Source organism: Silurus meridionalis, chromosome 20 (genome assembly GCF_014805685.1).
Source record: "Silurus meridionalis isolate SWU-2019-XX chromosome 20, ASM1480568v1, whole genome shotgun sequence".
Lineage (NCBI taxonomy): Eukaryota > Metazoa > Chordata > Actinopteri > Siluriformes > Siluridae > Silurus > Silurus meridionalis.
This window is the reverse complement of record NC_060903.1, coordinates 2,559,322-2,572,744: the sequence shown is the minus strand read 5'-3', so window position 1 is coordinate 2,572,744 and position 13,423 is coordinate 2,559,322. Positions and strand designations below refer to the sequence as shown.

General features: G+C 40.7%; 1 protein-coding gene across 1 annotated transcript; it reads left to right on the top strand.

The window, feature by feature from the left end:
• The first annotated feature begins 787 nt into the window (after window positions 1-787).
• Window positions 788-8,348, top strand: rab18b (RAB18B, member RAS oncogene family). The gene is made up of 7 exons (XM_046876976.1): window positions 788-963; window positions 2,658-2,713; window positions 3,136-3,197; window positions 3,599-3,671; window positions 4,909-5,027; window positions 5,503-5,569; window positions 6,641-8,348. Exons 1-7 carry the CDS (start codon window positions 896-898, stop codon window positions 6,820-6,822), a joined length of 627 nt encoding a protein of 208 aa, XP_046732932.1. The 5' UTR covers window positions 788-895; the 3' UTR covers window positions 6,823-8,348.
• Window positions 8,349-13,423: the final 5,075 nt, after the last annotated feature.

Here is a 13,423-nt window from a genome sequence, read left to right as displayed (position 1 = left end):
CCTCAGTAATAACAGCTGTATATCGCGTAACCGTGCAAAGCCACACGTCCTCTTCATCATGTTCATGTATCTTGTATTGAGGCAGTTTGAATTTGGTGCTTTGAGTCCAATTCTCTCATACTGACCACCGGATGTTCAACATGGCATATCATGGCAAAGAACTTTGAGGATCTGAAAATTAGAATTGATCTGGCATCATTTTATTGTGTTGGCTTTGGCTTTGGCTTTTGGCCTTTGGCTGCTCAAACAGTTCTGACCCATCGAGCTTTAACAGCATGAACGTCTTTAGCAGTTTGAGCTACAGGAGCTCGTCTGTTGTATCTGACCACATGGACCAGCTTTCGCTCCCCACGTGCACCAAGGAGCCCATGACCCTGTCGCCGGTTCACCACTGTTCCTTCCTTGCACCACTTTTGATAGATTTTGACCACTGCAGCCTGGGAACATCACACAAGAGCTGTTTAAAGATGCTCTAAACCAGTCGTCTAGACGTCACAATTTGGCCCTCATCAGACTCACTCAAATCCTTATACATGCCCATTTTTCCAAAATGTTCACTTCCTGCATGATGGATGGATGGATGGATGGATGGATGGATGATAGATAGATAGATAGATAGATAGATAGATAGATAGATAGATAGATAGATAGTCAGTCATAAGACTGGTCCGAGTGTTAATGCACAATCTAAAGAAACTTTTATGTATTTATTTTAATTTTTATTTCATTTCTGGGAGAGGATGTGGGCGGTGACGCCAGATGACGTCACAATGAGATCGCTGTGGGCCCCGCCCACCGCAAAACTTCTCCCAACCTTCAGCCAGACGCAAAACAGTGTCACGTCACCGCGTCCCCGCACCGTCCACGCGTGAAGCTCCGAAGGAACCCGCACAGCATGGACGACGACGTGTTAACCACCTTAAAGATCCTCATCATCGGGGAGAGCGGCGTCGGGAAGTCCAGGTAACACCGACCGAGACTTCGGAGCGCCTTTACTGCCTAATGTTTAGGAGAAAACACCCGGCGCCATCTTGGCTATCCGGAAGAATTTAGCTTTCTTGTTTTGTTTTTTATACGATGCTGAATTCAGAAGTCGTATCGCGTTTAAAACTTCTTTAAACAGTTTTATTGTCTTATTTACTCCAGTTTCCGTACGTCACGTGTTCCAATTTGACAGAAAACTTTATATGTAGCAGCTAAAACAAGCTAACGGACTTTTTTTCATATTCTCAGTTGTCTTATAAGTTCCGCCTTCTCCAACACGATTGGTCAATTTGGTCCACCTGTTCGCAACGTGATTGGTCGACTTGATTTCTCAGCCAATCACAGCGCAGAAAACAGGTTTACCGGAAACAGCGGATTGAGAAACGATATTTTAGCGATTGTTAGCTGCAAAGGTTTTATCTCTAGATTTCAGGGAAAGAATATTTCATATGAAACTTAATAGAACATTACCTAGAATAACTACGTCGATTAAACATCTTTTCCGGCATCAAAATAAACACGCCAACGAACAACATTAGCCTGATAACAGGACTCGAGTCTGCATGATGACGATGTGGTTTTTTGGTTGGTTGGTTTGTTTGTTTTTATATATTGAAACCGAAATTATACAACGAAACAACGTGTTTAATGTCTTGTTGAGGTTGTCATGCTTGTTATTTGAGTGATACTGATAAAAAAAAAAAAGTCATGGAACCAGCACGTAAATATGTACGAGCCGAGTCTTCGAACCGAATCTTCAAAGAGCCGACTCTTCCCGGTGACTCAGGGTTTTGATATAATAGAGATCTATCTATCTATCTATCCATCCATCCATCCATCCATCCATCTTATATTTACAGGCATTTGAATTATAATTGATGGATATTCAGTGCCACCCAGGGTTGAGGACGGGTTTCCCTTTGAGTCTGGTCCTTGTCTGGCCACTGTGACCCCAGGCTGGAATGTCCTTTGTTGAAAAATGCTATACATATCAAACTGAATTGCATGATTGTCTTTAATGCCTGGCAAGTATTAATGTATTTCAATCGATCTTCTGTCTATTACAGCTTTATTAGATTTACATTCATAATGATCAAGTCAAAGTTTAAATTTAAGATAAAAAAACAAGCCCAAGATGAGATGAAGAAGGAGGATCGTTTTCTGGGTGATACCGGATAGCATCAGGTTGATTGGAAGGAGATTAGAAAGTGGAGGAAGTTCTCATGAGTTGGTCCTCAGTCAGGCCAGAAAGAACCATCATTAGTCAATGTGATTTTCAAAACGATTCATTTTGGAAGTTGACCGAGTCGACCACCTTTTTTTGGGACCCGACCCAAATGATTTACTGGTTCAATTCAATGGAATCAGCGTTTACTAAAGAATATCATTTAATCAGAATTAGAAAGAGCTTTATTGTCAAATTGTTTGCGCTTACAAGGAATATGTTTTGGTGACAAAAGCACTGAGTAGAATCCTTTTTTATTATTATTTTATTTTTATTTTTATTAAATAATAATAAATAAGCTGTGTTGGTATTATTAACTTATGAAATCCTTTGACTGAGCAGTTGGAACATTTACACATAAGAGCATGTTTTTTCTAATGTGGATTCATGAAAATCTGTTTTTTTTTTTTTTTTTTAATGCTCTTTATTTTTTATTTCCCTCTCGCAGTTTGCTCCTGAGGTTCACAGACGACACGTTCGACCCCGAATTAGCTGCAACGATTGGTGAGTCCGAGGATTATTTGAGCCCAAGTTTCTAATCGGCGTCAGAACATCATATTTCATCACTTGAGGCTTTTATTGTGCTTAAAAACGACACACACAGGAAATTTTCTGTAATCTTCCTTAATAAACAAAATGGGACCAAACTCTGGCTTCACCTTTAGCCAGGGGTCTTTGCTAATGCTAATTATTTAACTAAAAATAATTCATCCTTAACAATTATTTTTTAAATCTAAATTTCCAGCCTTTAATAGAAGCCCTTATCCAGAGCAACTTAATCTCATTTATATGGCGATGGGGTTAAGGGCCTTGCTCAAGGGCCCAGCCGTGGCATCTTGTAAAACCCTCTAAAGGTGTTCGTCCCTAGAGAGTTCTTTCTATCATGTGATCCACTTCATCCCAGAAATGTGTGTTTTTTTTTCTAGGCGTGGACTTTAAAGTGAAAACGATCGCAGTAGACGGCAACAGAGCCAAGCTCGCTATATGGGTGAGTACTTACTTATAGTCATATATCATATGCGCTAAATTTGCTTCTGATATTTTCTTTAATTAATTGACCCTAAAATTGTCTTATCTTTGATTAATGTATTGAATTTTTATTTGACTGAATAATTGAATGCAAAAATATTCATCAGTGATGCTGACATACACTGACATTTGGAAACTATGCAGTAGTTCGTTCTGCCCACTAGATGCCGCTCACACAACACACACTCACCACACACACACACACACACACACACACTTGAGCGTCCTGGAGCGTCGAAGGCCAACGCGTGTTCAGTTTAATCCACGTTGACCAGATCAGACGCTGCACGTGTTTCGGTTTTTTTTTTTATTATTTTATTTTAACTATTATTGATTATGAATTTAATTTTTTCCTCCCAGGACACAGCCGGACAGGAACGGTTCCGAACTCTGACGCCCAGCTACTACAGAGGAGCGCAGGGGGTAATACTGGGTAGGTGGTGCAATCAAGCCACAGGAAAAGTAAACAGGAATGGGCGGGGCTTGGGTTTGTTCAGTGTGGGGCTAAAAGTGCTTTTTTATATATATATACAAGATGCTGTTTTTGAAATTCTTTCTTCGCTTATCTAATGGATGTTGGGAAGCTGAGGTCAGGGTGTTTGATCTGCCATGATACTGTAACTGGGTCCAACAGCTCTCGGGGCTTGAACCACCGATCTTCTGATCAGTAACCCAAAACCTTAACCACTGAGCTCCAAAGCAGCTTGAAATAAATAGATTATTATTAGTTTTAAATGTAAGAATTTATCCCTAATGTGTGACGGTGGTGAGGTAAAAACTCCCCAAGATGATCATGAGGATCCAGTTTTTTTTTTTTTTTTGCTCTTGAGTGTCGCCCAAAACACCTCAAAATCGAGACATTTTTGAACTCTAGATATTGAACAGCCTGTACTTTTTGTGTTTAGGTTTAAATCCGTCTGGGTTTTTCTTGAGTCTGGTGTTTGATGATCTTATACACCAAGAATGAATTAGATTGTTTTTCAATAAAACAAAAAAGTAAACGGCACAGAAAACAAACTACAGGGTCTCGTTTCGGGCGTAAAGCCGTCCTCATTCGTTCCGTCTCTAAAAGCATCGCTAACATCAGCTGGAGACGCTCGAGGGCTCATCACCAGCGCTGTTTACGCGATCAGATCTCGGTCTGGGTTTCTCGGCTCGGTCTTGTGTACGCTGCGGTGTCTCTATCGATTACTCAGGTAGTGAGTGGTTCTCTTTGGTTTATCGTTCCCTGGCACGCTAATGCTCCAGCTTTAAACAAAGCGTGTGTGTGTCGTTCTGAGAGGTCGCAACGCAAGTCACACACCTGTTTTGAATCAGCGGGATAGTAAATATAAAGCTGTTCAGCAGGGTACCAGCTCACAACTACAGAGATCGTACCTGATAGCACCGATAGTTGATCGGTATGGATTTTTCCTATCGGTGCCATCAGGTACGACAGTTTTTCCGGGTTGCCTTATGCAGTACGATAGCAGCCTCTAGAGGTGAATCACTGGCACCACGTCTTGTTTATATGAAGTTGTTTCATGATTCATTAGTGTTTTTTTTTCTTCAAATTAATTGCAGTACTGTTTTACATGGATGTTATGTTTGGATACTGGATAAAAAAAAAAGTAAAATGTACTAATTGACCTCTAATTGATTCATACGATTCTCCACATTGTGCATCTCAGTGTACGACGTGACAAAGCGGGACTCGTTTACGAAGCTGGAGAACTGGCTGAACGAGCTGGAGACGTACTGCACGCGGAACGACCTCGTCAAAATGCTCGTCGGAAACAAAATCGATAAGGTTTGTTCTTCTTGATTTCATTCATCACTTTTTAATTATTTATTTATTAACATTTTTAGCCTTTGGCAGACGCACATGTCCAGTGTGACTTACAACTAAACAGTTGAAGGTTAAGGGCCCTGCTCAAGGGCCAAACAGTTGCAGTTTGGTGGTGATGTCATCATTGCACCTTGTAACCTTGAACTCTCCATTTACGAATATTCCAGAATTTTCCAATTAGGAGTTTGAGTCAGGTTTCTTTTTGTATTTCTGTCGAGTCGATGCTTCAGAAATTTGGAGTTACATGTTTTTCAGTTAAACGCAGAATTTAGTTGGTATTGCGTTGTTTATTAGAGTCATTAAAAATTCATTTTCCAATTTGTTGGTCCTGGGGGTGGAGCTCATTTCCATATTCATAGCTTTCCGGAGTTCATGATTAGGATATGTATGAATTTTTTTTTCTGACAAATATTTGACATTTTTCCACTCCCTGCAGGACAACCGTGAGGTGGACAGAAACGAGGGCCTGAAGTTTGCTCGTAAACACTCCATGCTGTTCATCGGTGAGCAATTCTCTATCGCTTTCGATTGATACGCGTGTTTTTCCAACTTTGTGGAAACAGTTTGGGGGGAAAAACACATGCTGTTGGAAAAGTCGGGTGTTTCCCATTTTTGCTTAATAACAGCTCAAAATTAATTCGTCCATTTGTGCCTTTTTTCTTTTTGGTTTTGTGTTTTTTCCCCCATGTTGCCAGAGGTTTGAAGAATCATCGTGAACTAATGAACCATGAGCTGGAATTGACGAGTCTGAGTCATAAGATAAAAATGTGGACGTCAAAATGGTGACGTGTCTCTGCGTTGCTAAACCACTGAGCTCAGAGTGTAATCTGACCCACGCTGCCCGTTACACCGTGGAATTACTGCTTACACTCTGCCCTGATGTCATCATCATTGCATCAGAGTGTCATATCCGTGAACTCTCGGTTTACGCACATTCCTGACGTTACGAGTTGAAATCCCAAGCCGGAGTTCTATTTATTAATTTCTTTTTTTTCGAAACTTCAGTAATATGGAGGGTTATGGTTTTTTTTCTGTTAAATGTAGCATTTTATCAGATGCCAATCAGCCATAACATTATGACCACCTGCCTAATATTGTGATAATCCCCCTTTTGCTGCTAAAACAGTCGTGACCCATCAAGCATTAACAGCATGAACTTCTTCAGCAGTTTGAGCTACAGGAGCTCGTCTGTTTGACGGAAACCACACGGACCATTATTCGCTTTGCCCTGGTCGTCCAGACGTCACAATTTGGCCACCGGCAAACTCGCCCAAATCCTTACTTCTCGCCCATTTTTCCTGCTTCTTACACATCAACATCGAGGACAGAATGTTCACTTGGTGGTGCAATGATGAAGAGATAATCGGTGTTATTCACAATGTTATAACGTCATAACGTTTTACCTGTTCGGTGTATATGTTAATTATTTACATTTTGGCTCCCCCTAGTGGTCAGGCAGCCATTACCGGTTATAAAGGATTCTCGTGTATATGTTTATATTGATACTACGTAACCAGTGCATGGTTCATTCCCGGCCCACTGATCCTGCCGTATTTTGTTTTCTCCTTCCTCAGAGGCGAGCGCTAAAACCCGAGACGGCGTCCAGTGTTCCTTCGAGGAGCTGGTGGAGAAGATCCTGCAGACCCCGGGCCTGTGGGAGAGCAGCATCCAGAATCATGGTGTTCAGCTGGGAGAGCAGCAGACGCCCGGCCACGGCAGCTGCGGCGGATACAGCGGATACTGCTCCCTCGTCTAACTCGTACATTTCCACCGGACTGAGACATGAAAAGCGAACGAACTGCGATTTTCCGCCCTCCGAGCGAGAGCCGGAGGTCGGCGCTGTTCCGCATGACGAAGGACGTTCACACACACACACTCTGTTTGTCCTTCTACTTCAATTTCTGTATGGTGTTTTATCTCACTTATCATAGAGCTGCATTGAATTATCGTTGACGACACAATTTCACTTGAAGCAGAAGGATCGTCATATTCTCTCTCTCTCTCTCTCTCTCTCTCTCTCTCTCTCTCTCTCTCTCTCTCTCTCTCTCTCACTCTTTCTCTCTCTTTCTCTGGTATAATATCCCCGAGGGCCATTAAAGTGGAGGACAGAGGGTGGAATTAGTTTCTCATTTCCAGAAAATTTTCCTGAATTTGCCATTAATTTCCACCCTATGCTTCATCCAGATAATATATTTCCGTTAATTTCGTCATAATTTCTAGTGTTTTCTCCTTTTTATTTTTGTATTTTTATTTTAAGTATAAGGAATGCCTCCCCTCCCCACCCCCGAGTTCTTATTGTTCTTCCTTCTTCATCTCTGGTGAGTAAGCAGTCATCTTGGATCTTTTTTGTTTTTGGACCACTGATGTGTTTTTAGCATGTTTGGGAACTGGGTTTCGTCCTGTCCTGCCTTTACAATTTCCTCAATTTTACAATTTCCTCAATTTTCTTTTGGAATGGTACGGCTCGATTTTAGTCGGCCACTCAAAATCTTCCACACCGTTCCATCCCTTGTAAAGCTGATCTTCACGGAGCTGGCTTTGTGCATTGTCATGCGGGAACACGTGTGAGTCTCCAAGTTCAAGTAAAGGAAGGATTTTATGCTACACCATTCAAAAGGAATCCAGCACCTCTAACTTTGTGAAGAAGCACATCTTGTTGGGGGAGGGGGGGGAGAAGGGGGATAGGCAGGTGTCTGAATACTTTTGCCCAGACAGTGTAGCTTTTTGCCCCTTTTTTCAAAGCACTTTCTCCAAATACACCTCCGACTGTTCGAATCCCTCTAAAAGGGGCTGTATGTCAAAGTCTTGTTAATAGCATGTTATAAAGGCTGTAGCCTTACGCTTTTTCTTGGTATTAGCCGAAAACCTTGCAAACAAATAAAGAGCATGCGCGTCATCTTTTCCTGTTTACACGTGAGCTGAAACGTTTAGAATGGAGAAAGAAACCAGATTTTCTGTGGTGAATACCAGAAAGAACGGGTTCTATTGACTATCTGCTGCGTTCCACCCTCCTACATCCAGGTGTAATGCATCAGGTGAAACAGGATCAGCCGAAGGTTTATACCCCACCTGGCGATTACTAATGAAAAACCCGTCCAATTAACAAACTAGATGTATGCAGTTCCTGTACTCGTGTTTCTCACAAGCGTTTCACGGAGCCGTAGAAGATCCTCGGTTCAGCTTGATGCAGCAGGAGAGCCGTGTCTGGATTGCATTCTGTAATACGTTTGGAGATCGTCAGTAACGTTTTCTTTTGCAATAAAAGTTAAACTTATAATCGAACTGCCTCGTAGTTTCCTGTTGTAGACGATACGTGCTGTAAATTCTGTATTACTGAACACATTGAGTTTATCAGCTACACTGGGTTTCTTTTTTCCCCCTTGTGATTCGCTGCCTGGTCATAGCTGCAGCTCTCCAATGACGTTTGGTTTACCAGGAGTGTCCAGTGTTTCAACAGTGCAGGTGTGGGTGCAGGTTTTCATTCCAACCTTCCAAATCTTCCTGTTTAAATCTCATGATGTGTCATCAGGTGTGGCCTTCGATTGGTTGGAATGAAAACCTGAACCCACCCTTTGTGGAAAAGATCAGACTCCCCTGGATTAAGACAAAGAGATCAATCTAAAAAATAAAATTAAGAAACTCTAGTGGTGTTGGTGGTGGTCATGAACTCACATTCCATCCAAACCAAGCTGCCACACCTGGGCCCCTGAGAAAGGCCCTTAACCCCATTGCTGCTCACATGTATGAATAAGTTAATCGCTCTGGAAAAGCGCAAATGCCGTAAATATAAAGTAAAAAGTCACAATTCTTTTCAGTCGGCCAGAACAAACGATATCTCAACCTGGTTTGCCTTCAGATCAGAATGGACAGATTTCTCTTTCGAAAACAACAACGAATGATCATCTCTGAATCGTGTGATGAGAAGAGCATAGAGATGTTTACTTCATACTTCCACTTATTTCCTCATAGCCACAAAACATCAACTCAAAAAATCCTCAAAATACTGTAGTATCTCCTGTTCTCAAAGTATTTTCTCATCATCTTGAGGATTTGATACGGCTGCTAGATATGATCTTGTAGCTCCAATATGGATCAACTTGATATCAGTATATAACAAATGCAGCCTTATAAATACAATATTGCCAGAAGATCATGTAGCTCAACCCCTAAATCCTCACAGGATAACTCCAGAATATCGTGTGGAGAAGAAGAATGGAGAAGGTCTGAATGACATGTCTTTTGTAGTATATTTATATAGTTTATTTAATTAATTACACACATATATTACTGGTATATTGTTTTACAAGTATCACAAAGGCACTTAAGGATCCAATTCAAGATGTGGCTCTAATTAATAAGGGACTTGAGCGAGAAACCGACCAAGAAAAACATCCTCAGCGGTCGTAACAGTGGGACAATCAGGTTCTCGGTAACGTTATAGAGTTTCATACTGATGTCCGTCTCACCGTCGGAGTTCCACGTCGGAGGTATGCGCTTCGATCACGTTCGAGAATACAAACACGAGGTCATCTTTCGACCATGTGACCGATTGATCGACGTGCCGAGGGACCACAATAACACAGAACGTGAATGGTGCTACTCATCCTTGTATTTGTTGCTATAAGAAGACCATGTTTGGGGCCTCCTGGTTATTGCCATAGTAACAAGACACCAGAGATGGAGGACTAATTTCCTGTCTATCCGCTGAACCGTCTCCGGTCATCTGGAGTTCATTTATTAATTTCTCCGAATCACAGTCTGATATAATGGATAATAAATACCAAATTTAAAATGTACATAAACGGACGTGATAAAGATGCGGTCTCGTGTTAATCAGTGATGCCATTGTCATATCGGACCTTTCGTCCTGTCGAAGTGCAGATCAAAGAACAAGTTCATACCAACTCATTTCTGGTTCGTTTCCACTGGATAAAGTGACACTCGGTAGCTGCAGAATAACCGAATTACGGGTTTTGCACAAATATTCATCCCTCTGAACGTTTCCAGACTTTGTGGTTCAATAACTTGGAGAGAGAATCCACAAAATTGAGATTGCAGGTCATGAAGTCTTATAAATAACAATGTGGTTGCTTACAAAAAAAAATATTGACCCAAAATAATTCATTTCCGGTTCCACCTTCAGTGAAACCCCTAAAGTTTGAAAAAAATGATCTGGTCTAATTATAAATACACCTGATCTTGAAAGCCCCCAGAGATTGTTTGAGGAGGAACGTTCAAAAGACCAAGATGGACGACATTTTATATCCAGGTTGTAACTGAGACTAGCAATATGTGTACGAAGTAATATTCCTATCACAAGACATCATTTGGGAAAAATGTGAATCATTGTAAAGAGAAAAAGTAGCTAATAAACACTATACATTGTTGAACCTAAGCCTGTAGAAAAACCTTGGGAAAAACTATGGTAGTCTTCCTACAAAAGAAAAAGCACAGACTGTACAGGTCTGGAACAACATCTGAAAACCAGGGGTGTCCAATCTTTTCCAAAAAAGGGCTGGTGTGGGTGCAGGGTTTTATTCCAACTTAGAAATTGGTATGGACTTGATTGGTCGGAATGAAAACCTTCACCCACACCACCCTTTGTGGAAAAGATTGGATTGGTCTTATTCTGTGACCCACTGAACCAGTATCAGGAATGATTTATTTGCAGATGTACAGTATCTCACAAAAGTAAGTGCACCCCCCACATTTCAGCAACCATTTAATCATATGTTCTCAAGGGACAATACTATAGAAATGAAACGTGGATATATTTTAGAGTGGTCAATGTGCAGATTGTACAGCAGTACAGATTTACTGTCCTCTGAAAATAACTCAACATACACCATTTATTGTCTAAACATCTGGCAAAAAAGTGAGTACACTCATTACATATAAAAAGTTGGCGTCATTCCCACACCAATCACCCAATTTCGGACGTAATTGCCCTCAAAATAAAGCGTAAGTCTGCACTTTGTTATTAAATTCCGCTTGTTTAACTCCAATACGTTGTGAAAGACTGCTAAAATGATTTTTGTCCAAAAGATTTGTAGACTTGACAGAATGCTTACAACTTTTCTCTCAAAGTCCAATGGTCACAGTCGAACTCCATTTCCCAGCAAACACCACAGCTTTCAAACACCATTGACTACAGATTCCAAAGTCTACAGCTTTCACAGTTACAAGCTACTAATTGAGCATTAAACACATTTAAATGTATGGCATTTGGCAGATATCCTTATCCAGAGTTACATTTATCTCATTCATACAACTGAGCAGCTGGAGAAGTGATCACCCATGCTTCTATCCAAACTTGCATCATGGCCCACAGTGTGAGAAACATTGTGCAACCAATGAGGTTGATTGACAACAGGTCAGTAACTTGATAGGGTATAAATATTGTATCTCAGAGAGGCAGAGAAGTAACGATGGGCAAAAAACATTAACATTCATGGCATCATGAAACGAACAATACAACAAAGAAGACCCAGAACTGTTGAGCTGCTAGAATCCTGTATCAGACAAATATGGGACAACATTTCTCTCTCAAAACTTCAGCAACTGGTCTCCTCAGTTCCCGGATGTATACGTACAGAAGACGTGATGCTACACATTGGTAAACATGGTCCTATCCCAAATATTTAGAGGTGTTGAAGCCATAAAATTCTAAATGATATTTTTTTATTAAAATGGTCTATACAGTATATTCTCAGTTTAAACATTTGATATGTTTTTTTTTTGTTTTGTTTATTGTGAATCGAATATGGATTTTCAAATCATGGCATTGTGTTTATATTTACATTTTGCACAGTGTCCCAACATTTTTGGAATTGAGGTTGTAATTTTAAAATTTATAACGACTGCTGAAATCTCACGGTCTGTAGACGCCATTATGTCACACAGTTTCCAGATGGTTCCTCTCCCAAACCACAAACCACAATTGACCTTGTAAGAATGATAAAGGACAAAAAAAAACATTGCCATGTTGATAGAAAGGGCGTAGCTGAAACGCTCTCAGGTGCTGGAAAAACCGAAAGGGAACGTACACCATTAAAGTTCAGATAAGGAAAGATGTAAAAAAAAAAATCAAACAGCTGTAACACAATACGATCTGCAACATAGCTCTTGTCAGCGCGCTGTTTGATGGTGAGGTTCTCGGGCTCATATTTAATATTATCAAGGCGCATAACTGAAATGCACACGCTTATCCAGTATAGACAAAACCCTCGAACATCAGAGCGGGGTTTAGATATGAACGGCAGTAAATGTTTCGGCATGGAGAGTGCTATTTCTCCGTTAGATAAGAAACCGTTTTGCCGTGTAAGGAATAAAAACACGTGCTTTTATAGTGAATGAATCCAGGCAGACTTACTGTTTGCTATAAATCCTGTCTTTTGCTGTGATGCTCTGAAAATTTGCACGAACTTCCTGTGACCTGTGAAAATTCTTGTTGCTGCGTCATTTTTTATTGACCACAAACGACTTTGATTTAGTTTCCCATATCAGATCCAATCGAAATAGTTCTTGCTAGCAAACTCAACTATACAGGGCATATTCAAACTTTGAAGCACTGAGTCTTCTATAGTTTTTGAGACATTTGGTTCTATGCAACAAATTTGGCAAAAACACACACTGAATGACTGGAAGAAAGTCCAAATTGAGCATTTCTGTTTCTAACAGAAGAACTTGTGTAAGACGAAGAACAGGAGAGAAGATGTTAGCAGACTACCTCACCCCCATAGTCAAAAATGGAGACGGAAGCTTAATGCTTTGGGGTTGTTTTAGAGCACAAATGTTGGACTTATTCTGGAAGGTGAAAGAAACCAACATGGCAACCCTTCCATACTTCAACTCGCAATGCAATTTCGTCTGGACTGTGGCTCATATAAACCGACTTCAGCAAACAGGACGATGAGCCGAAGCGTACGTCTGAGCTCTGTAATTGTTGTACAGAGCAAACAGTCGTCTGGAGTGATATCTATCATGGAAAGATCTGCCCAGTCACTGCACCTAAATCCTACTGAACTGCGAGAGTGTGTAAAGCTGTTCTTCATGCCAAGGGAGGATTTTTTTTAATGAAAATAATGTCTGAAAATAATAACTTTTATATATATTTTTTTGGTCAATGACCAAGTTTGTTGCATAGAAACAACAGGAAGATCCATGTGTCTCTTTAAAACCTTAAAAACACTTCGAGCTCTGCACGTGTAAAACGGGTGTGTTGACTAAAAAGGCGAGTCGCCAGGGACGTTTTTACATAACGAAAGACAAACAGAGAATCAGGTCATCTGGTTTATTAAAATGGGAAATGCTGGAAAGAAAAAAGGTAGAAAAAAAGAATTCCGAGAGAATATTTT

Excerpts from the sequence above, each read along its gene's own strand:
- rab18b (XM_046876976.1), top strand. The coding sequence starts at position 896 with ATGGACGACGACGTGTTAACCACCTTAAAGATCCTCATCATCGGGGAG. Across the intron at positions 964-2,657 it reads AGCGGCGTCGGGAAGTCCAG|TTTGCTCCTGAGGTTCACAG; the intron begins GTAACACCGACC and ends TCCCTCTCGCAG. Across the intron at positions 3,198-3,598 it reads GAGCCAAGCTCGCTATATGG|GACACAGCCGGACAGGAACG; the intron begins GTGAGTACTTAC and ends TTTTCCTCCCAG.